This window comes from Seriola dumerili, unplaced genomic scaffold (genome assembly GCF_002260705.1).
Source record: "Seriola dumerili isolate Sdu_G_001 unplaced genomic scaffold, Sdu_1.0 BDQW01000230.1, whole genome shotgun sequence".
Classification (NCBI taxonomy): Eukaryota; Metazoa; Chordata; class Actinopteri; order Carangiformes; family Carangidae; genus Seriola; species Seriola dumerili.
The window spans coordinates 2,520,564-2,548,285 of record NW_019174485.1 but is presented as its reverse complement, the minus strand read 5'-3'; the positions used below and the strand labels follow the sequence as shown (position 1 = coordinate 2,548,285).

At 38.6% G+C, this 27,722-nt stretch overlaps 1 protein-coding gene across 1 annotated transcript; it reads right to left on the bottom strand.

Moving 5' to 3' along the window:
- Positions 1-435: 435 nt before the first annotated feature.
- LOC111229209 (complement C3-like) lies at positions 436-22,720 on the bottom strand. The gene is made up of 43 exons (XM_022755434.1): positions 22,612-22,720; positions 19,660-19,855; positions 19,367-19,529; positions 19,077-19,171; positions 17,694-17,782; positions 17,110-17,192; positions 16,917-17,004; positions 16,671-16,773; positions 15,611-15,728; positions 15,237-15,352; positions 14,678-14,824; positions 14,007-14,106; positions 13,792-13,889; positions 13,498-13,689; positions 13,177-13,332; positions 12,960-13,089; positions 12,136-12,207; positions 11,621-11,818; positions 11,396-11,513; positions 11,198-11,286; positions 10,932-11,071; positions 10,255-10,467; positions 9,191-9,254; positions 9,000-9,089; positions 8,595-8,801; positions 7,768-7,843; positions 7,508-7,667; positions 7,273-7,368; positions 6,087-6,237; positions 5,601-5,686; positions 4,486-4,563; positions 4,217-4,372; positions 3,998-4,060; positions 3,752-3,833; positions 3,507-3,555; positions 3,241-3,331; positions 3,039-3,128; positions 2,838-2,940; positions 2,554-2,643; positions 2,023-2,115; positions 1,830-1,913; positions 964-1,108; positions 436-713 (listed from the first exon to the last, which is right to left on the bottom strand). The coding sequence occupies exons 1-43, from the start codon at positions 22,689-22,691 to the stop codon at positions 572-574; spliced, it is 4,980 nt and encodes a 1,659-aa protein (XP_022611155.1). The 5' UTR covers positions 22,692-22,720; the 3' UTR covers positions 436-571.
- Between the last annotated feature and the right edge of the window lie 5,002 nt (positions 22,721-27,722).

Genomic DNA, 27,722 nt, shown 5'->3' with positions numbered 1-27,722 from the left:
TTTCTTCTTATATATTTATAAAATACATCTTTGAGATCCGGGGCTATTTGTAAAATATTTGGGGCTTCAGCCCCCGATGGCCAGGCCTAACGATGACGACTATGATAGAATAGTATCCGGTAATAGAGGACATAAGCTTTTGCTATATGCAGATACGCTTCTTCATATATCAAAACTATATCACCTCTGACAAAGATCTTGGAACTATACCGATATCGCTTGAGACCAACATTTACCTTAATCTTTGTTCAACAGTTTCCAACAATAAAATTATTATTCTGACCTTCCTATGGAATGTAGGATCACTCCATTAAGCTCAACTTCATCAAACATCTACTTATAGTTTGAAGATTGTTATACAGCAGCCAAATGGTAGCCACTACTAATAATTTTCTACATTAACCAAAAATGAACCTTTATGTAAGACACAATCAATGAGATTAAGACCATTACATTTTAATCAAGAGTGTAACACTGTTACTTTTTAATCCGTCTCAGAGCTGTGAAAGTTTTACACAAGGATAATGGAAAAAAAAGATTTAAAAACTACATTTTATTTCCTTGAGCTTCATCACTGATTGCATCCAAAAAGTGCGTACTGCTGGACCATCTCATCCAAGCCCAAACAAGTAAGTCTGTATTCCCCAGTTTGACACTCTGCCTCTATGGGCCAGTACTCGATCCAGGTTTTCTCACCAAGCACATACTGATACCTAAGGAGAGCAAAGTGAAACACACATGTTGAATGCATAACATGAAAAAGCACAACTTCCTCCTTCCCACAAAAATTGTACATTCAATGAGTCTATCAATAGATACAGTAACACATTGATGAGAGTACAAGATAGTCAAACTTGATTTAGTAATAGAAAGCAATGAAACAGATAAAATGTTTTTCATGGAGACAATATTATGATGGAGCTGCACACACTAAACAAACATATCTACACACAAAGAACTTACGATTGATCTTGGTCGTCTCTGTGAATATCTTTGGACTCGCCCATGATAAGGTAGGTTTTGCCTTTTCTCAGACCTAAAGCCTCCCTGCAGTGCGGATAACTGAGGAATGTACGCAATTTATCCTGAGGACCCACATCAAAACCTCCTGTAATTAACATACAGCAGAGGAGAGAGAATATATTTAAGGATGAAATGCATAGCTAAAGGTACAGTAGGGTATAAAACATTGATGTTATATTCTCACATAATACCAGTTGAACCATGCTTAAAGGAATAGTCACATATTTTGGGAATTAGGCCTATTTTCTTTGTAGCTGAACACCTTTATGTTTGTACAGTAAACATGAAGCTAGCCACAGTGGCTAACTTAGGGTTCTGCTCAAAAGACAGAATCTGTCTACCAGCACCAGCTCACTCATTAACATAGTGTATCTCATTTGTTTAACCTGCACAAAAAATGAATCGTAAAATAATTCACCATCTTGCAGGAGTTAATGTTACTATTTTTTGGTAAGGACCACTAGTTAACTAGAGTCTCTACTTGTTGCCTGGCAACAAGAGCCAAATTAGCCTGCTGCTAGGAGTAGCTTGATACTTAGTATACAGGCATCAATCTTTCATCTGCCTCTCTGCACAAATACAAATAAATGTACTTCCCAAAATGTGTAATGTTTTCTTTAAATGGCCATGAACTGCTGTTTGTGTAGAAACACCGCTGAGAAGATGCAAAAGAAGGTGCAAAAAAACAAAAACAAAAACAAAAAAAACAAACAAAAATCCTATGCCACCTTAGAAACACATTAAAGCATCAGGGGATTTCGGGCAGTTCAAACAGTTTTGATGTTTTAAAGGTGATAAATACCCACCTTCTTTGATGACTTCCAGTACCCGCATTGTGTAAATGTCAGTGGACACACCATCTCTATATTCTTCCAGTCTCAGTTTGTACACTAAGGACAGACAAGTTGCAGACTGTTACCTCACATTCTTCCAATCTCTTTACACAAACACACAAGTTAATTACGATGAATGCTTTACATAATATACACTGCATCTTACCAAAATCTATTTTGCTGGTCGGAGTACTCTCACAAGATTTTGCTATGCGCAGGTCATTACTGATTTTGCCTTTCTTCTGCATACTGCAGTTCTCTGAAAATACACAACAGGCACAAAATAAATACACAACTGATGACCCGGTTAAATGAGCACATGTGCATGTGTGTGGATGGGTTGATGAGTAAGTGAAGCTGTATTAAGTATGTTGGTGAATTTTTTTTTTTTTTTTAGTTCTGACTGCTGCTCTGATCCAACATGATCCTGCAGGTGCTTGTTGCCTCTAACAAAGTTCTGATGATTATGTCATGACCTGGTGATTTACTGTAAGGCAAATTCCACGACCATCTCCTTCAATCCTTTTTAATACTCTCTTGGTCTCAAGACGCCCAGATTTATTGTGGTGCAATACTTAATTGCTGAAGTGAATCGACAATGTAAGATGACAAATGATCCAATGCTTCATGAAGCACAATGTTATTTTTTGGAGTTCCTACAAGTATTCAAGTGTTTATAAGTGGGCAGCCTGTTTACCTTCAGCACATGTGCATTCATCATTTCTACAGAGTCTCAGTAGCTCTCCACCTCTCCTCTCTGGATGGTAGAATTTCATACAATGTGTTTCTGCAAAAAGAAAGAAAGATATTTAAAAACATTTTGTGCTAACTTCAGTGCATCAGAGTAAATGTACATTAAATACTTAACAAGATGTAATAATGCCTGTTGATCTATCTATCTACTCTGACATCTACTGTATCTGAAGCAAAGAAAAAATATTGAAGCACACTGAGGCAGCATATAGTGTCTTTGAGACATACGGTCATAATATTCATAGATAGACACAGCTGCTGGTTGTAAGACGCCCACTTTCAGCGTCTGGTGGATTCTAAAAGCGATCTCTTCTGTTTGTGTGTGAGAAACCTGTGGAGAGATGTAAAGCAAAGGTGAGACACAGATAAACAGAGAAACAACCAGTCAGAGAGAAAAAGGGGAAGAGAGAAGAAAGACTGATGTCTTACCTTGTCCAGGTAAATAATGAGCGAGCCTCTCTCTGACAGGGCTTTGTTCATCTCATACCTTGCAATGGTGCGGGCACGGCCTTTGGACAACTACACACAAACATTCAAACACACATTGTCAGGCAACATTCAAAAGCATAAAACACTTTGTTTTGACTATTGCACTCTATGTGGGTATGTGTGTATCTTTAAGAGTGCTTACTAAGTTCAGATCATTTGTGTTCACAGTGAAGCCAGTTAGCAAGCCAATATCCAAGATTGACATAGCTGCATCACGATCCTTGTCCTTATATCTGTGCAGAAAATGGGCAATGTTGACATTAATTGGACAATTAAAACAATAAGAATGACAGAAACAGAGTGACTAAGAAGTGAAGTAATGGAGGGGCCGCAGCTGGTTAGAAAATGTTCTTCATGAAGCCATGTTATTGCAACACTTGTCAGTATTATGGTCTTGATTGTACTTACAAAAACTGTATTCTCAGCTTGTATATCTTCTCCTCCTCATTCATTTTCACTGGAGGAGCAAAACATCAGATGAGCATAAATTCTTTTCTCATTAAAGAAAAACACTTGTCAGAATGATCAATAGACACCAGGGAGAACACAATGTTTGTAGATAAGCAAACAAAATTGACAAAAACAAGTAGACAAATATAAAATGAAAGCAAATATAGACAATAAACAGGAAGAGAGAGGGGGCACCAGATTACCTGGGATGAGCTCCACTGACAGGTTAAACTTCTGGCAGTCGCTCTCCTTCTCTTTAGGCAGAGCGTAATACAGCGACACCATCTGTCACACAGAGAAAAGTGCACTTTAATATTGCATGCACTGTGATAAGAAAATAGGGCTCCCATCTCAATAGTATTGTCCACACAACGTTAGAAAATAAAATATCTTTGGTCTCAAAAAGGACACATCAATACACAACAGCACCAACAACAGATTTCATTTACTGTCACTGTTGCTTCTCCTGTGCCCGTGGCAGTCACTTTCACATCCTGGTTTATATCGTTGATCTGTGGGGATTTAAAATATGCACACAAACACACACAGGGATCAGCAGAAGAAACAAGCACAATGAAACTAACAGGAATGATGATATTAACATGCCACTGTGAGTAAGTGTGTGTGTGTGTGTGTGTGTGTGTGAGTTTGTGTGCTTGTGTTCTCACTTTAGATGTTCTTGTGGCATAATGGTTATCCCTGTTGAAGTTGTATTTGTCAGGCTTTGACCTGCCTGGCAACAAGATGTCCACATTCAGATCATAATCTGGTTCTTTGGCACTGGACCAGTACTCTGCTATAGCCTGGTACACTATTATAGTAGCCTGGAGAGAAAACGAGTGAGAAAAAAAAAGGAAAAAAAAGCTTATAATCCCACATAAAAAAAAAGTACAAATAAAAACAGCTAGAGGTCAAGATGGATAGAGTCCTGTATTACCTGAGTTGATCCAAAGCCTCTGCCCACCTTCTGGTTTTGGTTGAACCATCTCACAATAGGTCTGGCTTTTTCAAAGGCCTTTATTAAGAGAAGGCAAGAAATGGGTTGAACTCTTTGTGGTTAACTGTATATTGGAGGTGGACCGCAACAGCGGAGCCAGCCATGAAAAAATGAATGTATGTGACAGACTGACTGGCTGACTGAGCAAGTGAGTGAGTGATCAAGTTATGCCACCTGCCTGTGTCATGAAGGTCGGCTGGCGGAGTGTTTGAGTTTCCACATTGGCTGTTGCTTGCCAACTTAATGCATTTGTCAACAGATTTACATTTACACATAGCGACAACTCTAGTGACTTTTTGGACAAACTTAAGCTACTTTCCATGAAAGACAATCACCAGTAATGCCCTGCAAGCGAGAGGCACACCTCGCTGTGTCTACTCTGTCCAGCAGTTTTTTACCCAGACGGAGGTTGTGTGCTTCGTGAGAGACAAAATAAGAAAGATATTCAGTTGCTTCTAACTTTCCCACTGGGTGATCATTTTACAATATAGCCGAAACTAGAATTACTGCCTTGCAGTTGTCTGCCTCCGCCACTCTGACTAGTTTCAGGTTACATCTCTGTTTAACCAGAGTAACATAAAACATTAACCATTTGTGTGAAATTTTGTGTCTTGAGTAATGGTAAAAAAAGGCTGGGTTTGTGCTTGGCAGGAGTCTGGACTCACTCAGGACTGTTGTGGAGAGACGCATGCAATGTAAGATGGAAATCATTTACACTGTTCTTGGTTAATATTTAAGTCTCTGTAGTTGGATTTTCATTCCAAAATAAAATAAATGTTAATGGAGGGGCAGAAAATGCTTCAGATATCTATATATAACTATGAGGTGCTCTGAAAAGGGGTCTGCAGAAATGTAAAGAGTTAATGATGATTAGTGAATGAGCCAAACATTTTGAAAAATATGGACCCTTAGAAGTATATAACACATTTTACTGATTTTTGGTTCCTCCTCATGAACCCTTTGCCCATCTAGTGAGGTAGCAGAGACAATGAATTGATTGCATGTTTCTGTAGGTGAACATGCTGGTGAAACACACATAAGTGGGACATACTCACCTTCTCTTTGACCAGAGCAAGAAGAGCGTAAGCTGTGGCCTCCATTGTGTAAACATGTCCTCCTGGTACAGGCCAGTGGGAGAAATCTATAGAAAACACAGACAAATACATTTTATAACAAAGCAGAACCTGTGACAAACTTCAGTAACTTATAATATTTAATTATGCTTAAAATAAAGTTAAAAACAGGGAAGTAAAATGTGAGCAGAAACTCACATACAGGCTTGTAGACATGAGAGCCCGGCTGATAAAGAATTTTTAAGGCCAATACAGATATTGAAATTTGACAATTTAAAGAAATATGATATTTGTTTTTTAACATAGACACCTTACTTAAAGAAACATTTGTAAAAAAAAAAAAAAAGGACACTTGATAGTCAAAATATATCATCTTTATATCTTTGGCTAAAATCTTCCCATAATATCGACCATAATGTGGATGTGTATTATTTTTGCATCTATATAAATATTGTTGTGTGACGGTACCTGGAGAAACAAACTGGTACAGGATGCCTAGGTTCAGTTTGTTTTCATTGGCCAGGGCATACGATGTCATGGCAACAGCATATGGATTGGTGAGGGAAGGCAAACGCTTCTCCAGGTAGGCCACTGCTTTGTCTACACTGCCTGGCAGACTCTGGACAGCAGGAGAAAAAAATCAGTGTAAATTAAGAATCAGTGTAACAGGAGAAAAGATAGACAGCAGGGATTTCAGTGCATGAAACATGAAAGGTTGTAAATGGGTGAGATAACAGGGCCTCATTAGCTGCAGTTATTAGTGGGGTGTGGGGTAGTTACATTACTTGTGAGGCAGACCACTCAACACAATTGATCTTCCAAAGCAATAGCAAGATATTTTGGTGCCTCTCTTCAAAACACCAACGATCACAACACCACCATGGCCTATTGTACCAGAGAGGTATCTTTGGTTTTGAATACTAGATGTACTTTTCAATTTGCTTCAGTATTTCAAAGCCACACCATAGACTCTAGAAAAGTATATTTTTACAATATAACCTTTATTTAGCAAAATACCACTAAATGACAGAAAATACCCAATTTCTGCTCTGACTCACTGTGTCATCATGCTCTTGGATTTAATCCTTCCAGACAAGTTGCCCAGTAAATATCGCCAATTTGAATGTGTGAAATGCTTCCAAACAATGTCAGCACAACTGACTGTTTCCTAAACCCTTCGCCCAAACAGTGATTGTTTATTAAGAAATATACTAAGTAGCCCAGTTAGAATGAAATGTCTGCTTTAACATTTTTCCTCACCGCACTAATACATAAAACAATAATAATACAATATAATTGCAATGCACTTCATTTTTCAACCAACTCACAGAGCTAACGTTAGCTTAATTAGTTAGCTAACTACATTTGACAAAACCTAACTGTGACTGGTGGCTAGAAATACAAGCCTGCTTTTGTTATCATTCTTTTGAGCGGTATATCTGCCACAATCATCATTGTAAACTGTGTTCCATGCAAGAACGTAAACAAAACAGGAGTAGAAATGGTAAGTAAGGGGGATGGGGCATAGCCAATGGTCAGTTGCTTCATATTGGTTCAGTGCCACAAAAGCTTTGTTTCACCCATCACTAGTGTGGAGTGAGTAAATGAAGAAATAAAAGGAGGTAAGAGAAAACACTGCAGGTGAGATACTCACATTAACAGTGGCAGCACACAGTGTGCGTGACTCCTGCATGGCGATGAGGCAGAAGGCTGTCATGGAGGCATCTGAATCTTTGCCACGCACATTACCCTACACACACACACACACATAAAAAAACATGTTTTTTTTTCGTATAAGGTAGCCAATGGAATGTACTTGTTTTAATCTGCGCTATTTTTTTTTAACATGAAGTTTAAGTGTGATGAAATCATGAAATCAGGGCACACACCATCATCTCTCCGTGAATCAAACCCCCGATTTCTCGAAACAAGCCGTCAGGTTGCTGGGCATTGAGAATCACATACTTGACAGCATCACAGATCACGCTCCTTTCCACTGCAACCAGACTGTTGGCCATGGCAAACACCTTGGCCACATAGGCCGTCAGCCTAAGAAAGGAGAGGGTGCAATTGTTGAGTTTTGTTTATTTGCATATGAAACACACCCATCCTCACATAGTCATGGTTCATGGATGTTTGTATGCCTCACCAGGTGCTACTTTGGCGATGGGGAAATGCAGAAAAAGATCCATCTTTTTTACGGTAGGCAAGCTCGTTCCGGTAGCCTGTACACAAACAAAACAACCTTTTTACTGACTGACATTAATCTCATCCATTGGATGGTAGTTTGAGAAATCTTTTTAAACTGGACTCCTTGTTTAAAGAAGCTGTGCCCTTGTGTGTATTTTTTTTCTTTTATTATTGAAAATCATTCTGATGGCATGTGTTTTCGTTTATAAAAAAAGATAATCCTAGCGAAAACCTCTGTAGTCCACAGTGGTGGACAGCCCGTTGGGAGAACCGGGACATTTCCCGGTGGCCTGAGGGTCGTTTTGGCCTGTACCGTGAACAGTCAACTTAACCGGCGATAATTTAACAAGCAGGTGAGAGCTGTGTAATAATAGAACATTTTCTCATATTTATTGGTCAGTCACACATTTTTGTATTTTGTAATCTAACTTTCCAACCAGATGAACATAGTGTCCAAATTCCTAACTAGTCTGATAACCCTTAAATCAACAAATAGTTTTAGCCTGCAGAATTACCAGTCCGATGATTTGTAAGTGGCCTCAAATTCCTGGCCTGAATTATTGTTTGAGTGCGGCCCCGGTAGTCTATGTGTCTATGTGCTGCATTCAGTTCAATCAATCTCAGTGTCCCTGCTGTAGCTTGGATCTGTGGGGCAGGGGTAGCGTGTTGTCTACCTCACTGTCTGTTATGATACGAATTCAGCCAATTCAGAAATTTAAAAATCCCACACAGAGGGGCATCAGTAAAACTTCAGGTATCTGCAAATATACATCTGGGTGGGCCCACCGGTCTTGATGTGTTCGAGGGCTTCGTTCCGTTTCGCAATGCCCACAGTTTCCCACTGATTGGTTTTGTCCAAATATATGGTTGCAATGACAGGCATGGTCATGTGGAACATGTTCTGCTCTCCACAGCCTGATGGCTGGTAGATCATACTAGCCATTGATTTCCCATTGATGGCTTCCTCCACCAGTGCACCTACTTGTTCCCTCCCTGCATGCATACACACAAACAGAAAAACCAAAAAATTATAAATCAACAGGAAGAAACAACTAAACAGACATGCAAAGGTTCCCCACAACCAGTGAGGTGATAATTTCCAAATAAGAACAATATTAATCTACACCAATGCAGAATTCATGTACAGGCACTGTGCCACATAACATGACCAAATACAACATCAAATCTCACCTGTCACAGAGATCTGTGTGCTTGTAGGTGTGTTGGGCACCAAATCTTTATTTTGAATTCCACTGTTCACAATTTCTTCTTGTTTACCAGCTAAAAGGAGAAATAGTGTGCAAGTTGGGGGATTGATTCAAGGAATGAAAACAATATTACTGAATTACTGTACAATGTAGCTATGTAGTTGGTAAACTCACCTACACCTTTATTGGTGGGGTCTAGAGTTATAATTTTTGGACTTTTAACCAGTACACCTTCAGGCTGGAAAAACAAGACAAGACAGATATTGGAAATCACAACTACTTTAAAAGTTTATACACTGATAAGAAAATACTGTGCAGTACTGTGCTGTGCTGTGCACAATACTTGCAGATATTGTATGATTTGCATCAAAGTTATGTGCAAGAGATGCCTGATTTGACTTTGTCACAGGAGATCGCTGTTTGTTATATGGGGGGGGGGGTAGTACGTGATTTCAGAAATGGGAAATAAACACTCAGCAGTGAGCAGAAGAGATTTTGAACACTTACTTATCACCATTATTTTGCGTCATCACTGACAATTGTAGACATGGTAAATTTTAGCATTCATTAAATGGAAATGAGCATTGTAGGACTGGTAGCAGAGAATATTGTACACAGATAGTGTATACAGTTATATGCTCAGAATTCGGACATTCAAGCAAAATAGCAAAGGGTGAACACCTTTACACACAATACTTTTTTTTGGCCTGTATTCAGATAGCTACAGTGAGAGAGACAGGATAGGCAGGGATAGAGAGATGGGATGACATGCAGCAAAGGGACACTGGCCAGACCCGAGCCCGGGCTGCTGAGGTTAGGACTAAGCCTTTGTGGTACTCGCTCCACCAGGTGAGCTACTGGGACACCCCAAAACTACAATGCTTTTTTCAACATCTAATATATCAACAGTGATTTGTAACTGCAATGGCTTTTGATTAGAAAACGCCTCTGTCTGTCGTCCTAGAGAACATGGATAAACAATATATTGGCCATTTAATCTGGATGAGTTGCTGAATATGACTTGATTTGACTCTCAAGAAAGAGGCTACATCTTACATCTCAATTCCAGTCAGTCCAAACAGCAACTGGCTGAAAGTACTCACACAAAGTTACAGAACTGAGATGTAATGTAAAGTTTATATTGACTACCTTTCTTTGCAGATTGAACATTTTCCTACAACAGAACAGTTTTAATAGGTAAAAAAATTAAAAAAACCCACTAGAGTCTTTTCTCTTACCACCACCCGCAGCATCTTCATGATTCCATCACTGAGCGACGAGTCTTTAACAGCTGCTTTGACCTCAATGCGGAATTGTCCTTCCCTCATGGGAATAACGATGAAGGGTACAGATCGTGTGGTTTCAGGCCCGACTCTGACCTCCTGACGATACCTTGCACGTTTTGAAGCTGCACTGCACACATGCTCCTCCTCAAGAAGATCCACACGCACCTTAAAGAGAGTGAGATATGTGTAGTTGATCAAAGATGAAGACCTGACACAAAGTGGACCAGATGCTAATGACATATTTTGATTCTTCTCAGCATTTACTGATAATATCCACTTTTAACAATTTCAGGTAGTCTTTGTCATTATTTATAAAAAATAAAAACAACAATATTAGTCCTATCTTAAATAGGAACTAACTAACTAATAAGGATCGTTATCATCAGTTTTAACTTAGATTTAATTGTTTCCCAGAGGATCAATTTGATCTTGAGAACGAGAAGGTTCACATTAAATGTTGTAATTTGTAAGGTTTCATGGACCCCAGGTTGTATCATATGAGCAGCGATTACACTTATCAAAGACTGGAGAAATAATCATTCCAATATTTACTGTCCAAACAATGTGGCGAAAAATGTGGTCTCATTGACTCTGGCCTGAAACAACAGAGCAGAGTACCACAGACTTACAGTGACAAGGTCAGGGCTGTAATTGTGAAGGATTGCCTTAATTTCCAGCTGCTCTCCACGGACAGCAGAATAGGGCAGTCTGAGGTCAATAAAGAAGTCCTTGCGGACAATTACTTCTAATGAATCACCAACACAGATACCTAAAGATGAGAGGGATAAAAAAAAGTGATGAAACAGGGAAAGAGAAACAAAAGGTGTAATTGATGAGAAAAGTTTAGACAGGTACACCTAAAACACAAGACAGCTTAGTGTCACTGATTTCTCACCATGAGTTTTTGACAGACTAATGCCAGTGAACTGCCAGGTTGTGATTGAGTCTTGCAAAGGAACATTTTTCACAAGTGATGTGGACTCACTGAAACAAAAAAAGTGATAAGGCTTGAAGAGGCAAAGAGAAGTGTTCAACTTTTGTCATACATGAAGTTATCAGTGTATTTGTTGCGTGTATGTTTCAGTTGCCTCACCAGTTGGGTGTTTGTTGAGGGCAAGCAGGCAGTTTGACGTCGGTCCACAGCCAACTTTCAGGGAACTTGGTGCGAGAAACAATGTCATTGCTGTCCATGTAACTGTCATCATCTTCACCTGAAGTGACATTAAAAAGGTTACTATTTTGATCGTTTTATAACTACCAGTATGACCATGAATAACTGCCCTGGGCTTTTGTCCTGTCTTTTGTCCCTATCTCTTACTGCGAGCCAGTTGGAGTTCTTCCTCATTCTTTTCAGCTCGCTGACTTTGCATCGTCTTGCAGCAGTGCAGGAAGGCCTCGATACAGGTTGCACCATCCAAGATGTACTCACTCCGCCTCTCACAGTTGTATGAAAGAAGTGTATCCCTCATGCCATCCAAACAACAGTCACGTTGTAGTTCATTTGTATACCGACTCACTGGAGAGAAAGAGGGTTGTGAAGGGGAGACAGAGGTGTGAGGGTATGTAGACAAGACGAGGGGTGAACTGGAAAGTTGTAAATAAAAGATTTAAGGTATGTCAAATTAAAAATAGAGAAAAATTAACTGGTCAAGCCAGTTTTATCTACATCACCCAAAATCACAACTTTACCCTTTGAATAAGTCACAACTAAAAAAATACATAAAGTAAAAAGGGATCCATCTTATTTGCATCCTTCCTCCTCCACTAATACATATACATAATTTGTCTGTGTGTGTGGTTATTGGGTAGTTTAGAGCTGTGTTATGTACTTACATAAGCTGGTTGTGACGTTCATTAGAGTATTGGCTCGTTTCCTCCTGTTGGCCACTGTGGGACACTTCAATTCTGGAAACACAACATAGACTAGATCTTTAACATAATCCAACAAGGTTGGACCTCGGCTTTAGTCCCCTAACAACACACGCAAGATCATAATCTGCTCAACTGGAAATGACCATGGCTGACTGTTGAAGTCAACATAGAAATGCCTCAAAGTTGTGTTTCTCTGTTATCTATTTCACATCTCACTTACTCCTAGACCCTGTTCAGACCTGGTATTAACATTCGTTTCGGTTGATCTGATCACAAGTGGTCAGCTCTAAGTACAGGTGTGAACGCACACAAGATGCATTGAGGACACATTTGAGATCTGATCAGTGCATTGACAACAGATCTGACCATTGGATTGGCTAAAACAACAATGCATACAGGTTTATTTGCATAGAGAGCGAGGAATTGAGATCCAATCACAGGTGGTCACTCAAGATGCATCTTAAAGCCAGGTGTTCACGCACTTAAGAGCTGACTACTTGTGATCGGATCACTTAAGATGCATGTTAATGCCAGATCTGAACAGGGCCTTAGTGGTATATGGCAGATAATCTTGGTTTTCTGTGCCTGAAAACAAAGGTCTTAAAAATAAAGGCCTTGCTCACAGCACTGAAAAATGGCATTTAGGAAAACTGAACAGCAACAAGTAATTTAGGAAACAGTGTTTCTGAGTCTATCTGCATGGCAAGATACCACAAAAGGGGAGGATGAAATGAGTCTAGAAGGAGAGGGGAAAACAGTCAGACTGTAGAGTAAAGTAGTGTCACCTTGTCTGTAGGGAGTCCCAGAAGCAGTGCTCGACTCAAACAACAGCCCAGCATCGAAGAACACACCCATATTGTCCTTCCCTCCACCTGGGGTGCAGCCTGTGTCGGACTTCTCTACAATGTCCCAGATCTAAGCAGGGTGGAAATCATTTACACACAAAAATACAAACAACAATTTCAAATATTTTCACAGTTAAAGATGAAATAAAGAAATTGCCTTTTTCTGGGTGAGGCGGTGCTTGTTATTCAGGACATAGACGCCTTTGTCAACTGCCACCAGTCCCACTGTGGCCTCTGGATCTCCAGTGACTTTCAGACCAAACATCCTGCGAGGCTCATAGGACACAGCAGGTCTTGATGATTCCAACGTCAGCTAAATGTGAAGGGAAAGGCAATGAATGAGAATGCTGTTTTGTACTTGTTAAAGCAATTACTTGAAATATGTTAAATATAGAAAACAATCATTTTTACTTTGTGTGTCTGTTGTTTGTTCACTTAATTAGTTTAATGTTGTTAAATCAAGTGTTGTGTGTCTCACCGAGCCCATGCAGGAGTCCTTGACATCCACCCAAACAGAGTCTGAAACCACTTCATTGTCATTTGTATGGTAGTAGGCTATGATGCGGAACGATGGCAGCATGTCTTTGGTGATGGGAACTATCAGGGAAATCAGTACTTGGCCTCTATTCCTGTAATGGCCATGTTTCACCAGCTGACCTCTGCTCAGGATCTACGGACACAGATCTACACATCAGCACTTACCCACTAAGTAGGTCATAACATGCAACAAAAATAGCTGTGTATATGTCCATATGTTCAAAATATCTCTCACCAGGTATGTGATATCAGTTTGTTGATTATTTAACTGCCTGTTGAGGTTGAGGTTGATTTTCAGATTGTCTCCTAATTCCAGCTCTGCTGTATCCACACCTGCAAAAATGACATTTTGTAGTGAGTGTTCAACGCTGAAAAGATCTTGTACATGGTGCATACTTTGCTGTCACCACCTTGTTTTTTCATCTGATGTTATTTCAAGACTTTCTTTACCTATGTGGATGTAGTTGTTGCTCTTAGTTTTATATGGGAGAGCTGTCATGGTGGCTGATGCTTGTCTTTCACGTGAAATATCAGGATCATTGGTCTTTGCCTGCAATTAGAGACACACACAAGTAAGCATACACACAAGTCAGAGGTTTAGATACACTTAAGTCAAAGTCATCAAAGCTATTTTTTTAACCACTCCACAGAGTTCATGTTATCAAACTTAAGTTTTCCCAAGTCTGTGAGGGCATCTATGGATTTTGTGCACGACACAAGTAATTTTTCCAAACAATTGTTTACTGACAAACTGTTTAGTTTTTAATTCACTATATCACAATTCCAGTTGGTCAGACATTTACATAGACTAAGTTGATGATGCATTGAAACTGCTTGGAAAATTACAGCGCTGCCAGGGCTTTAGAAGCTTCTGGGCTTAATTGACAGAATCTGAATTCAGCTGAGGTGTACCCGGCCAAGTTTTAAAGGCCTACCTTTGAACTCAGTGCCTGTCGCACTATGTCACTGTCATCTTTTTCATAATGTCTTTATTAAGATACTATATACCTTTGTACTTTTTGTAAACGTTCTGATGATACAATTGTAGGTTCTTGCAAACCCCACCCCACCACCACCACCCTCAAAAAAAAAAAAAAGAAAAAGAAAAATTGGAGACTTACAGTGATAAGCAGACTTGAGAGTCCTGCCACTGTATTGATGGTAACCTTTGCCATGCCGTTGGCTGCAGTGAAACCCTTCACAGCGCCTGGCTCCAGCACCACCGCAATACCTTTTGCTGGAGTTTCATCTGGATTCATAACTTCAACCTGCCATCAAAGAAACAAACATCTGACCAATCAGAAAACATCTTACTGTCTTATAAAGTCATTCAATTAATCTCGTCTTAGTAAAGGCAATTAAATAATTTTGTCTACAAACTGCACTAGCTGTGCATTAAGTATTATGACTTAGATAAAATACAGTGATCCAATACTTCTACTTTTCCCCTGGAATATTTTTGCATCATAATGAAGATCCATAACAGATCGAAACACTGCACTAATTATTTTTAGTTACTAAGAGAGCATTAAATTGCATGTGGCGTTTGAAAAGTAAATAAATTCTAAAAATATGGTATGAAATTTTTTTAGGATGTTTTTAGAAAAGACTTTTAATAAAGTAGAAATACAGCCATATTGTTGCTGCCATTTTACATAAATGTAAATCTAAGTACTTTACCGCAACATCGAAGGACATTCCTGGTTTGAAATATTTGGGCGTTCTCCTGAAGTGGATAGTATAAGGTGATGTGACAATCTGGATACCTCTCAACTCTGCCTCCACCATTTCACCACCTGTGAGTTGATGCAGAAACGCAAACACATGCACACACACGCTGATGACAGGAGTGTGTTTTTCATTTGTTCATTCACTTGATAAACTGATTAATAAAAACATGTCCATTCCATCTCTGACGTACGTTTCCTGATATGAAGTCTATGAAGCATTTAGACATCAGTAATACTGAATAAACCCTTTGAGCTGCTGAATTATTATGAATAACAAATGATCAAATATACTGAACAGTCACTAACACACAGTCTGTTTCTTACCGTTCTCCGTCAGCACACTGACAGATACAAAAATGGAACTCCCCACCAGGACGTTGATGTCAAAGGTCTGTGTGATGTGCTCCCTCTTCAGTACGATCACTCCTTCACCGTCCTGGATCTGACATAACACAAAAATACACCTTGAAATAGAGGATAGTGGCACAGTAACACAGCCAGCAAACAGGTATAGGTACAAAATACATACATTCTGAACATCATAAATACTTAATCTCTACAGATAGGGCTGTAACAATGTAACTGAAATAAAAGCAGTCATCTGAAAAATAGGAAATCCTAAACATTTTCAAGTCTTTATAGTCTTGCATATTTTGTAGGTCTGGTAAAAGCCAAGCTGTAAAACACATACTGTATGAGACAGAATGACCAACAAACTGACACACATTCAACTTCTGCTGCTGCATGTATTAATGTAAAAACTTGTTTTGGAGGTATGAAAGTAATTTTTTCATGAACTGTATTTTATTCATACTGTACATACATATAAAAGAATACAAACAACTTATTTTGTGAATTATTTTGTTAGCCTCTTATGGTCTTATAGTATATTTGCCTGTTCTGTTCATCATAAGCAATAAAATTGATAAATTGTGCCTATTTTGACACAAGGTAGGCCTCTCTTCTATGCAAACAAAGCTCAATATATGTTCTTTGATAAATATCACTTGATAAATGAATATTATAATAATAATATTGTAAAACAGTGCATATTTACAGAATACTGCTCTTATTGAGACCAAAAGCAAGAGATAATTGGTGAAATTCAATGTATTTTCAATATGTTGCAACCATCCCTGACCTGTGTTTCAACTGTCCCCTGGGTTGGGATCAGTTGCATCATCTGAATTCTTCCATTCAAATAAATATTGGGTAATGATGTGTCATATGTAATCATTTTAGTGTATGGGTGTATGGGAAATTAGCAAAACGATGAAAGTTTAATATGCAAATGTTTCGTTGGTCTAGAACAAAAAGTCTCTTGACTAATTGAGAGAAATGCAAAAAGTGTTGCAACCATCTGCAGTCACCCCCGTGTGCTCACCTGCACTTTCTGAATGGAGTCGGGAAAACTCTTCTTTTGACCCTCATGCACAACACCAAATACCACGAAGGCTGTCCCATCCACCTCTTCACCAAACAGATACCTAAAGCCACAAGAGAAGGACATTTTATTTTAACAAACTACAACAGCAAGAGTTCCAACCTCTTAAAAACATTATTTATTTTCTCCTCCAATACGTCTACTAAAACTTGTTGTCCAAAGCCACAAAGTAAAACTTTCACATACGTAGCTTTAATGTCCATGGTGAGCTGTGGACTGTCCACGTAGAAGAAGGAGCTCGTAGGTATCACTTTCACCTCAAAACTGGGCAGCACTGATAAATTAAATACATTTTATTTTGTGTCCAACATCAGGTCAAAATAGGTGAATGCTTTATAGGTTTTACAGTAAATAACAGTTCGGGTGAAAAGGGACTCACCGTATTCTTTGACCTCAAATTCTGCAGAGTAGCTTTGCTGTGGGTTGCTGTGAAACCTGGCCACCACTTTCCAAAGCCCGAGACTACACAAACACACACACACACACACACACACACACACACACACACACACACACACACACACACACACACACACACACACACACACACACACACACACAAACAGGGTTTTAGGATTGCAGAGCCCAGGAATTTAAGACTTTTCATATTTGTTAAACAAAGTTACACCTCACTCAACTCCAGTTTATGTCTCCTCTCCTATTTAGTTTAACTAAGAATTATTCATTCATTTATGTGTTTGTACGAAGGATTCAAAGTGTCTCCTCATCTTGTTCACCTTGTATGACTTGATCATTTTTTTATTAGTTGTCAAAACACTGAATAGGCAACATTACCTGTACAACATTACCTGTACTGGGCTGTACTGTACTTACTATAAACATGTTAAAATACACTTGAAATATACAAGATACTTGTCATTTAATTGAATTGAATTCACCTGTTACTGTTGAAATGTAAACAGAATGTAAAGAAATGTAAATTTAATTAAATTAAATACTCACCTGACAATTTCACCAAGTTGATAACTTCCAGAGTGGATTCCCGATTTCAGAGAGACACTGTCAAGAGGGAAAATGATGTCTTCAGGAGTCTAAACACAAACAACATTGAGCAACCATTAACAGTGAGCCTAGCCACTTAACAAATGCATGTAGTACAACCATACTGCAACAAAGACTTTTCAACAAATCTTTTGTCTATCATCCATGAGTCTGATCAGCGTCTTGACTGACACTAAAATTTCTGTCTTCGTTTAGGATATTAAGTTTCACAGTGGCAATTTTGCAAGAAGAAGGTGAAAGTAGGGAAATGACCTGTTGTTCAACAGTGACAGATGATTATCATTAGGGGTGGGCAATATCTTGAATATACTCTATATATCTTTTTGCTGTTTTTTTGTAATGACAATATCGCGAACATCAAGTATAAATTGTCACATAATTGTTTTAAGACGCCAGCATTAAATTCTCTTTGGCATTTCGCTCCTCTTGCTCTCTCCCTCTCACTGACATACTACCCCACACATCCAGAAAACTCTCTGCATGTGTGATGTAGGTGAGGAGGTGTGTTTGTATCTGGAGCGGAGGGAACTGAAAAGGGAAAAAAGTGAAATGGCAAAGCAAGTTTATCCAAGTTTAGAAACCACGCGTGTTCGTGGCAGCTGTACTGTTGCAGCTCTGTAATTCTACATACAGTTTGCCTTGACTTTTGTTTACCCTTGTTCAGAGCAAGACACCACAGAGAAAGAGAGAGAGAGCACCTGTAAAATACTGCCCTTCACCTGTTAAATTATCAACATAATTTTACTAACATTGGGTTTCTGCTATGACCATCTACTAGCCTACATGTGGTCTCCTCTTTCTCTCCACGCAGTTGCTAAAATGGTTAGAAATAAGTTATATAATACACACACACACACACACACACACACACACACACACACACACACACACACACATATATATATAGATAAAACTTTATATATATTCATATTTATAAAGTTATATTTTTTTCATGTCTGTGTCATATTCATATAAAGTCGAGACATTTAAGCTGTAGGCTAGTTAAAGGTGTCAATTATATATAACGTTGCTGGTATGATATTAGTATGACTATCAACAATTGTTTCCCTGTCTATTTTGGCTGGTGAGATGCTGAATTTCCACATCACACAAAACAGCAGCGAAGCATGAGAGTGTCTCTTTATGCAACAAAGGGTTAAATCTTGTATTTACGAAGTTCTATTGAGTAGATTTTAAAAAAATCACTATATGTTGTGTATTGCGATACAGCCTAAAAATACTGCAATATTACTCTTAGGCCATATCACCCAGCCCTAATTATAATATTACTTTTGATTCTGTGCTTAAGTGAAAATACAATACCACAATCTCGATGGCTATGGTAGTATCAGCTTGGGTTACGGTGTCCCTCTCCACAGGCTCCATGCGTGGTGTTACTGCAAACATCCTGAAATGAACTGACAGAAAGAGAAAGAGGTTCATGTTTCTGTAGTTTAAAGTACAGTCATTCATTTACAAACATGAAAAATGCATTAGTCCAACTAATCTAAATAAAATCATACTGTTATGTATTTTCTAATGTACATTGTTATGTAGAGACACTCTGACAGAGATGGGAGTGTTTCTCAGCACTGATGTAGTACTGGACTCACCTATACTGTTTGGGGTGTAGAGGGTCTTGTCAGTCTGGATGAAGATGTAGCCGGACTGGAAGGACACTAAGACGACTTTCTCAAGCAGGCGGTCAGGGAATTGAGCTTGCAGGTAGACACGCTGCTTCAAGGTTGGATCCCTGTTGAAGTCTCCTGCAGGAATCTGAGGCCAGTTTGAAGAGAGATGTGGCGTGTGAGCAGCAGGACGGGTTTATATGATGAGAATTTCTGAATTCTACATTGAGGTCATGACAGAACATGAAGCCAAGTAGGAGAAACAGTATTTCATCTACCGTTATTTGTCCAAATCCCTGGAAGTGTTCTCCACTGGTAAGGGTCACAGATGTGGTTACCAGCCTTTTTTCCTTGGATGGATAGTTCATCACGCTGATATCGACCTTTATGTCTCCTCCGGTGCAGTCTTGACACTCCACAAAGATGTTTTCTGCTGTTCCTACACGCAACAAGTTGGGGGCAGACATCACCTTCCTGCAGAGCAGTGGGAAAAGAAGAAGATAGAGAATACACTGTTGTCACTGTGCACCACGTATTGTTTAGGGCTGTCACTTTTTCCAAAAAAATCAAGATCGATTGACGAGGCTGTACACTTGGCGTTGCTCTGGCTGTCTGTGCTGCCTCTGCTGGCTCAGTGGGATGGTAAGCCAACAGATGAGTCTGCAGATTTGTTGTTGTTGAAGAGTAAGGCAGCTGCTCTTTACAAAGTCAACAAACAGCTTTATCTTTATTCGTGACTTCTAGGATGTTTTGGTGTCGTGGTTGTCTGCTAAGGACGACTTTGCTTGCTATTGTCCATTTTCATAACAAAACAACACGGCATTATCATGCTTAGTTCCTTAGTTTACTGATAGTTCAATAATTCAAGCCGATAGAGCGCCCTCTGTTGGATCACAAGGCAAACTACTTCAAATAGCCTGATGGCTTGTAAAGACTGTAGCTTTCGAACAGGTCATTATTATAGTTTGAATATGAACTTTTCACCCAAGTTCGAACGAATGTTTGAATTTCGAATAAATAGTGACAGCCCTAGTACTGTTAGGGATGTACTGTACTACTGACTTAATGACAAGCACAAGTACCTTTTTTATTGTATGCATTTAGGCACTATAGACCACATATGGTCACTGTTTAGACACATTATTTATAGAATTATTTGTTTGTTTTTTTGTCTGTACAAAGGTTGTATGTGTAAATTTCTCAGAGAAGTTGTTTCTGATGTTTTTGGCTTGTTATCGCTCATAATGAGGTAATTTGTGCTTCCTCACAGGTTATGGCTTCAATGTGAAATCCTCATCCTCATCAATCCTTATCTCACAACAAAAACAGCAAAAAAAACATAAATTTGTTCCAAATAAGTGTTTCTTATCCCTTTAAGCATTTCGTCACAGAGTCTTTGTGTAAATGTTTCAATTCATCCAATTTCCAAGAAAAAAACATTTTCAGGGTCATCTGCTCTAGCATGGACTTTAAACACAATGAATGATCTATTAATTATCTTGATAAAGATCCAGCACTGAATCAATACAATATTTCATCATGGCTCTGGGCTCTGTTTGCAGAAATTTAGGCTTACTACTTATTTGCATCATTTAAAAGAGCACATTACCTTGACTAATGTGAACACAAACTGCAAATTGGACTAAAGTTGCTTATTATGTAAGACACAAGTGAAATGCAACCGAATTAAACTAATAATACGTATTTCCATAGACTTAAATCGGACGGAGCCCCTGATACTGTTGACTGTATATTTTATATCTGTTTAGAGTGCATTAATTAAAACGCAGTGAGAGTATACACTGCATGCACAATTATTAGGCATGTTGTATTTTTGAGGATTCATTTTATTGTTGAACAAATACAGTGCTCTCGGTCAATCCAAAATGTTAATAAACCTCAAATCTGAATATTTAAGACAGTAAAAGTGAGTTTTTGGCTTTCTTAGGAGAATATCTATTTATGCACAATGTTTTGTGCAGCAGCAACCACAGCCTCCCAGACGCTGTTCAGAGAGGTGTATTGTCTTCCCTCACTGTAAATCTCCCGTTTAAGAGGGGCCCACAAGTTCTCAATAGGGTTTAGGTCAGGTGAGGAAGGGGGCCATGTCATTATTCTTTCATCTTTATGCAATGGAGCACTGTCCTGCATAAAAATCATGGCCTTCTTTTCCTTTTTCCTGTACCACTGCTTGAAGAAAGTGTCTTCTAAACACTGGCAATAGGTTTGGGAGTAGATTTTAAGTCCATCTTCAACCCGAAAAGGTCCAACTAGCTCATCCTTAATAATACCAGCCCATACCAGTACCCCACCTCCACCTTGCTGGCGTCTGATTCGAAGTGGAACTCTGTGCCTGTTACTGATCCAGCCACGGGCCCATTCATCTGGTCCGTCAAGAGTCACTCTCATCTCTCATCCTTAATAATACCAGCCCATACCAGTACCCCACCTCCACCTTGCTGGCGTCTGATTCGAAGTGGAACTCTGTGCCTGTTACTGATCCAGCCACGGGCCCATTCATCTGGTCCGTCAAGAGTCACTCTCATCTAATCAGTCCATAAAACCTTTGAAAAATCTGTCTTCAGATTTTTCTTGGCCCAGTCTTGACGTTTCAACTTATGTGTCTTGTTTAATGGTGGTCGGATTTCAGCCTTCCTTACCTTGGCCATGTCTCTGAGCACTGAACACCTTGTACTTCTGGACACTCCAGGTAGGTTGCAGTTCTGGAATATGATGGCACTGGAGGATAATGGGTTCCTGGTAGCTTCACGTTTGATTCTTCTCAAATCTTTAGCAGTTAATTTGCATCTTTTTTTCTCAACACGTTTCTTGCGACCTGATTGACTATTTGCAACAAAGCATTTAATGGTTCGGTGATCAGGCCCCAATATCTTAGCAATTTCATGAGTGCTGCATCCCTCTTTTTTGTTTTTTTTTTTTTTGTTTTTTTTTTACAATTTTTGACCTTTCAGAGTCAGTTTAATCTCTTTTTCGGCCCGTTTTGTCTGAGGGAAAGAACTTGCCTAATAATTATGCACACCTTGATATCTTTAGGCCAGACCCTCCCTCATTACACAAATACACATCACCTGATATGCTTAAATCCAATAAGCATTCAAGTTTATACAGCTTGCAGTTGGAAGATATTCATAAAATGATGATATGGTCAAAATACTCACTTGCCTAATAATTGTGCACACAGTGTATAAAGGTAAGGCAGATCTACTCACAATGGAGATCCATCAGCCTGAAAAGTCTGAGAGGCAAAGGCCAGAGAGGCCAGCAGCCACAGCTGAGTCCTACTCATCATCCTCCTGATCCCGTTCTGCTGTCAATGTAGTTTACTGCTCTGTAGCTCCCTCCTTTTATCCTTTCACCTCCCTCCTCCTGCACCTCAACCTCACTTTGCTATGGTCTCATGCTTCCCCTACCCAAAAGTTTCTGTACACAGGAAAGCACAAACACACTTAACAAATAAATGCCTCATGACTTCCCAGCAGCAGTTGAGAAACCAATCAATTTCTGATAAAAGTTATCTCTGCTCTGAGGTAAAAAATAAACATTAGAAAATCAATGAGGGTTCACATGTTTTGATTTCTAAACTCACGGATGAATAAACAGTTCATTGCAAAAAAAAAAAAAAACACTGTTCTGTTTCTGATAGACGGCAGGTTTAATGCCACTCCAGATGAGGACAGACTTTGCTTGTTGTGTGAGCTAGGTGAAACTGAGAATGACGTTCATTTTTTGTTTTGCTGAGGACATAAGTGATATACTTTTAAAATGTCCTTTATTTATACTAATTTCTTCTGGCTGGGTGATTATGAACCTGAGGGAACTTCTTTGCATCAGATTTTATCTGCCAAGCTTGGGAGAGAAGGCAGAATATTTTGTTTAAGGCTGAGTTATAAAATGTACTGTAATTTTGTAATGAAATGAAATGTTTGACCACTGCAACTGTACTTTTGGTGTATTGTAAACCCTGGGAGGTTGGGCACTTTGTGTGCATATTACGAAAATCATATAAAATAAAATAAAATATAAATTTAGCATGGCATGATTGTTCTCTCTGTCATTTTGTTGTTTGGCAAATTTAAGTAGCTTATAGTTATTCTGAACTTGCTGATTCAGTACACTCACACTACTCAAACATACTGGACAAGCACAAACTCACAGATAGTGGGGTTAAATTTGTGTTGAGTAATTACTGGGTAAAGGTTTCAACAGCAGGGAGTGATTGGGAGTCTGTGATTTGATGTTTTTTTTTGATGGTTTATATTTATGTCTTCAACATAATTATATATATCATTTACATTATATGATTTATAATTTTTTTTCATTTAATTTATATAATTCCATATTTCTTTTTAAAGATTTCATATCATTCTATGGCTCAGAGATTTAATGATTTGAATAGCCAATGAAAATCTATTCAGATATTTTCGAATGAATACATTTACTGAAAGATGGATGCCACTGTTTGATCTTTTAAATTTTCACGTAATCTTGCTGTGAACCAATGACACTGCAGTTCACGGTTGGCACCTTTACCCCTTTGTTACCAACAATTACATTGAAGTATTGTTTGATGACTGGTAAATTATCAATTTACATTATACTGAATCCTTCAGTGCAAAATCTTTTATATTAATATTATACAGTAAACAAATACAAACAAAGTGTTTTGACTGATCCAACTTTACTAAGTAAGTTTTGTGCTTTAAGGGCAAAGACTATTTCAATTAAAATAAAAAAGTATATTTAAGCTGTAAACATTTTGATTACATCTTCTCTACAAGCTTCTGAAATATAGTGATAAATACGATGAGAAATTAGCCTACAAATTGTCAACCACCAGAAATTTGGTAAATGATTGGTATTTAATTTGCTGGATTAGCCAAAAACAAACATCTCACTGGTGTTTTATCCCTAAACAGCTACTGTATAATGTTACAGAAAAGGCACTATGAATAGAAAAGGGCAACATAAAATTGCATTTACTGTGAAAGTGAATTTTAGACATGTTGTCCATCTACTGTACATCAGTAATTGCAGAAAAATATATATTTACAAGAAAATTGGAAGTGAAAATATTTTCTATTAATATGTTGTTTCTTAAAGGAATAGTTTGACATTTCGGACATGAGTTTTTCCGGTTTCTTCCTAGTCATGAGATAATAAGTTTGATACCATTATTACGTTTAAAACATATATACAAGGGCAGATGCTTTAGTGGCGAGTGTCACAGTCCTTAAAGTACCTTGCTTGTTTAACTAAAGCTGTCAAATAAATGTAATGGACAGAACATTATGTACAAAACAATATTTCCTTCTGAAATGTAGTGGATTTTAAGTATAAAGTAACATAAAATATAAATTGCCAAATTAAGTCCAAGTACCTCAAAATTATACTTAAGTACAGTACTATGAGTAAATGTACTTAATTACTTTCCACAACTGCTAATACAATTACTTAGCCTTCAGCACACATGCAGTTTAAAACTTTTCATTTACCCAACAGGTAAAACTCCTGAATTCCTCAGAGGAAAGACAGGAGGTGTCTGTTATAAAAGCTAATATCAACAAGGATAACAAAGCATGTCAAAACCTCTACAACAAAAGGGCGCGTTACCAGCTGACTAAAGTTAGATAGCTTAGCTGTAACTTCAGGCTAAGGTTAGAAACTAGCTAACATTAGCATGCGTCCTTGACATTAGCATGCATCCTTGACATAGCCTAATTCGGAAACTCAAAAAGTAAGAAAGTACATTGTATTAAACAAGAAAGATAGTTAGCTACTGCTACTTACATTTACCTACTGTTTTGTAAGTAGCCTTGAGGATGGCAGCCAGTAGTAGGAGTGAGGTAGGTACCATGGTAGGTAACCTGCAGCTAACGTCAAGGTTTGTAAATTGTATGGTCCACTAGGAGTGTTTGAAATCGTCGAACAATATCCAGGCATGAATATGGGAAATAGATTTAGACTTACAGGCAAGTATGTATGCATTACGATGCATAATTACGTGTGTGTAGTTAATAAACAATATTGATTTTTTTTCCATTGGATATAACACGAGGGAATAATGTACTGAATATCAGCACGGCTGTGAGTCGGTCACGGTGCACACTAGCTTGCTACTTTGTCTACACGTTGCCTCAGGTGTGCGCGGAAGTATCCAGGCTTCTTCCCTTCATGCTCTTCTGACTACCATACATAATTTAATTCAGATGTTATTTTTTGAAAATATGTTCCAGGATATATATAGGTTTGTTACAATCTAAGATAGATAACGACCATAAATGTAAGGCCGGTTAATGGAACACCTGTGAAGCGGAGTGATACATGTAGTAAAAGTCCCAGTGCATTTATACTCTGTCAGCACTCTTGGAATACCTCTCGTCCAATCAAATGTCTTGATCGGAGCTAACTGTTGTGTAACCATATATGTAGATCTTGAGAACTCGACCTTCAAAGTTCAAAAAGGTAACCTGGGGTTACATTTTGCTGTTTGCTCTGCACTTTTAACTGGTAATTTCCCAGTTGTCCGTTTAGGGTATATATTTGATTTCTGATTTCTTACTATTTCAGAGAAGTAACAGTGCAGTCATTCTGCTCAAGGAGTATAATACTCCTCCCACCTATGACAAGAAAGGATCTACAAAAAGATCTGTCTAACTCATCAAATGTAGATTATGTCTTTTCTCTAAAACCCTATTCAATCTACAGCTGTCAGTTTGTCGTTGTCCTGGGGAAGCAGCCCTACTGTTTCATCTGAACAAAGTTTGTTTGATTGGTAATAACGAAAGTAGGCCAGGCCAGAAAGCCGTTTGTCCAGGGATGTCAAACAACAGCTCTCTAAACTTGCGCAAGGCTTCTTCTCTCTAATTATTAAACCTAACTGACTTTTTTGCGTTTGTCACAGCAAATACAATCAATCCAAATACTCTCAGTAGTGGGCTCTGTGACTTGTGTTAATACAGAAAAATTAAATTGTATTATTGTATCATTGTAGTGTCTAGAGAGAGACAGAGAGAGGAAGAGCGATTGATAAGCAGCTGCTCTTCATTGGTGCAGATGGAACACGTGATCAGACTCATTTGCATTGGTAGTGGCAGGTGGAGCAGGGCAGGTGAGCGTGGAAGAAAATAGTTTCAGCTATGTCGCGGTACGTCGACCCCTGACTGCTGGATTATGAGTTTTGTCGGTTACCCGGAGCATCTTGCTTTAAACCAGGGGTCAACACAGGGCACATCGGTCATCTCACCTCGAAGCTCCATAGCCGGCAGGTAACTAACTCCCACCGGTTTTTTTTTTTTTTTATAAAGGAAACAACACGTAGCCTAACCTTCGAGCGGAGTTACAACTGAAACTGTTTCTGCGCGGCTTCGTGGTTCGGAGAGCTACAGGAGCTGCTTAATTTCTCCAGCTCTCAGCGTTTCACCTGTCAGCTCACAGCAGCAGCTAAGCGCTCAACTGAGCTGAGAGGGTACTGGTTAGACAGGTGTAGCAGGACCTGTGGCATTCCGCCGAGCACAGGCATGCCTGCGCCTGTGGCAACACTAAACTTTGCTGGGTGTAATTGGTTTATCGAGTACATGCCAATTTATAGACTCATTAATTAGTGGTATTTAGGGTAGGGTAGTAATAGTTATTGTTTCATATGTGAGGAATACGTCTAATTTTAACCGTGTAGGCAGTACAGTATGCCTTCTGTAAATATGTGTAAAAACTTGTTTGTTTGTCAGAGAGGTTCTTGGTTCAACTGTCATACTTTGTGGGATTGGACGGATGTTTTCTCCTGTTTTACACAAATGGAACAGCAAAATATACTGCAGTGCAGTTTTTTTTTTTTTCTTCCAAGGATGCAACCTGTCCTGGCAATGACATAATACTCCTCTTAAACATTTTAGTTGTCTTCCAGTCAGTGTGATGAATTGATAAGATCTTTTTCCTGGTACTCAAAGTTCTCCAGCCCTGAAAGATCAACATTTCCTTGACAGTTACGTTGGTTTCAGGTCACTTAGGTCATTTGGCCTTTGGGCTTTTAGTCTTTCTCCTTTTTTTTCATGTGCTTTAACTGCCAACCACCAACCCTGCTTCTGCTTTTTCCACTTTCATAATCCTTTAGTGGAAATTATTGAGATTAATTGATTAGTTAGGCTAGAGAAAATTAACTGTCAAATACTTAATAATAATAATAATAATAATAATAATAAATATTGAACACTACACCTTTGGGTTTTCGACAGCTGATTGGGGAAAAAAAACAAGCGACCTGTCAACTTGGACTTTAGGAGAATGTGATGGACATTCTCTTGTATGTTCTGATAAATTTAAAAGC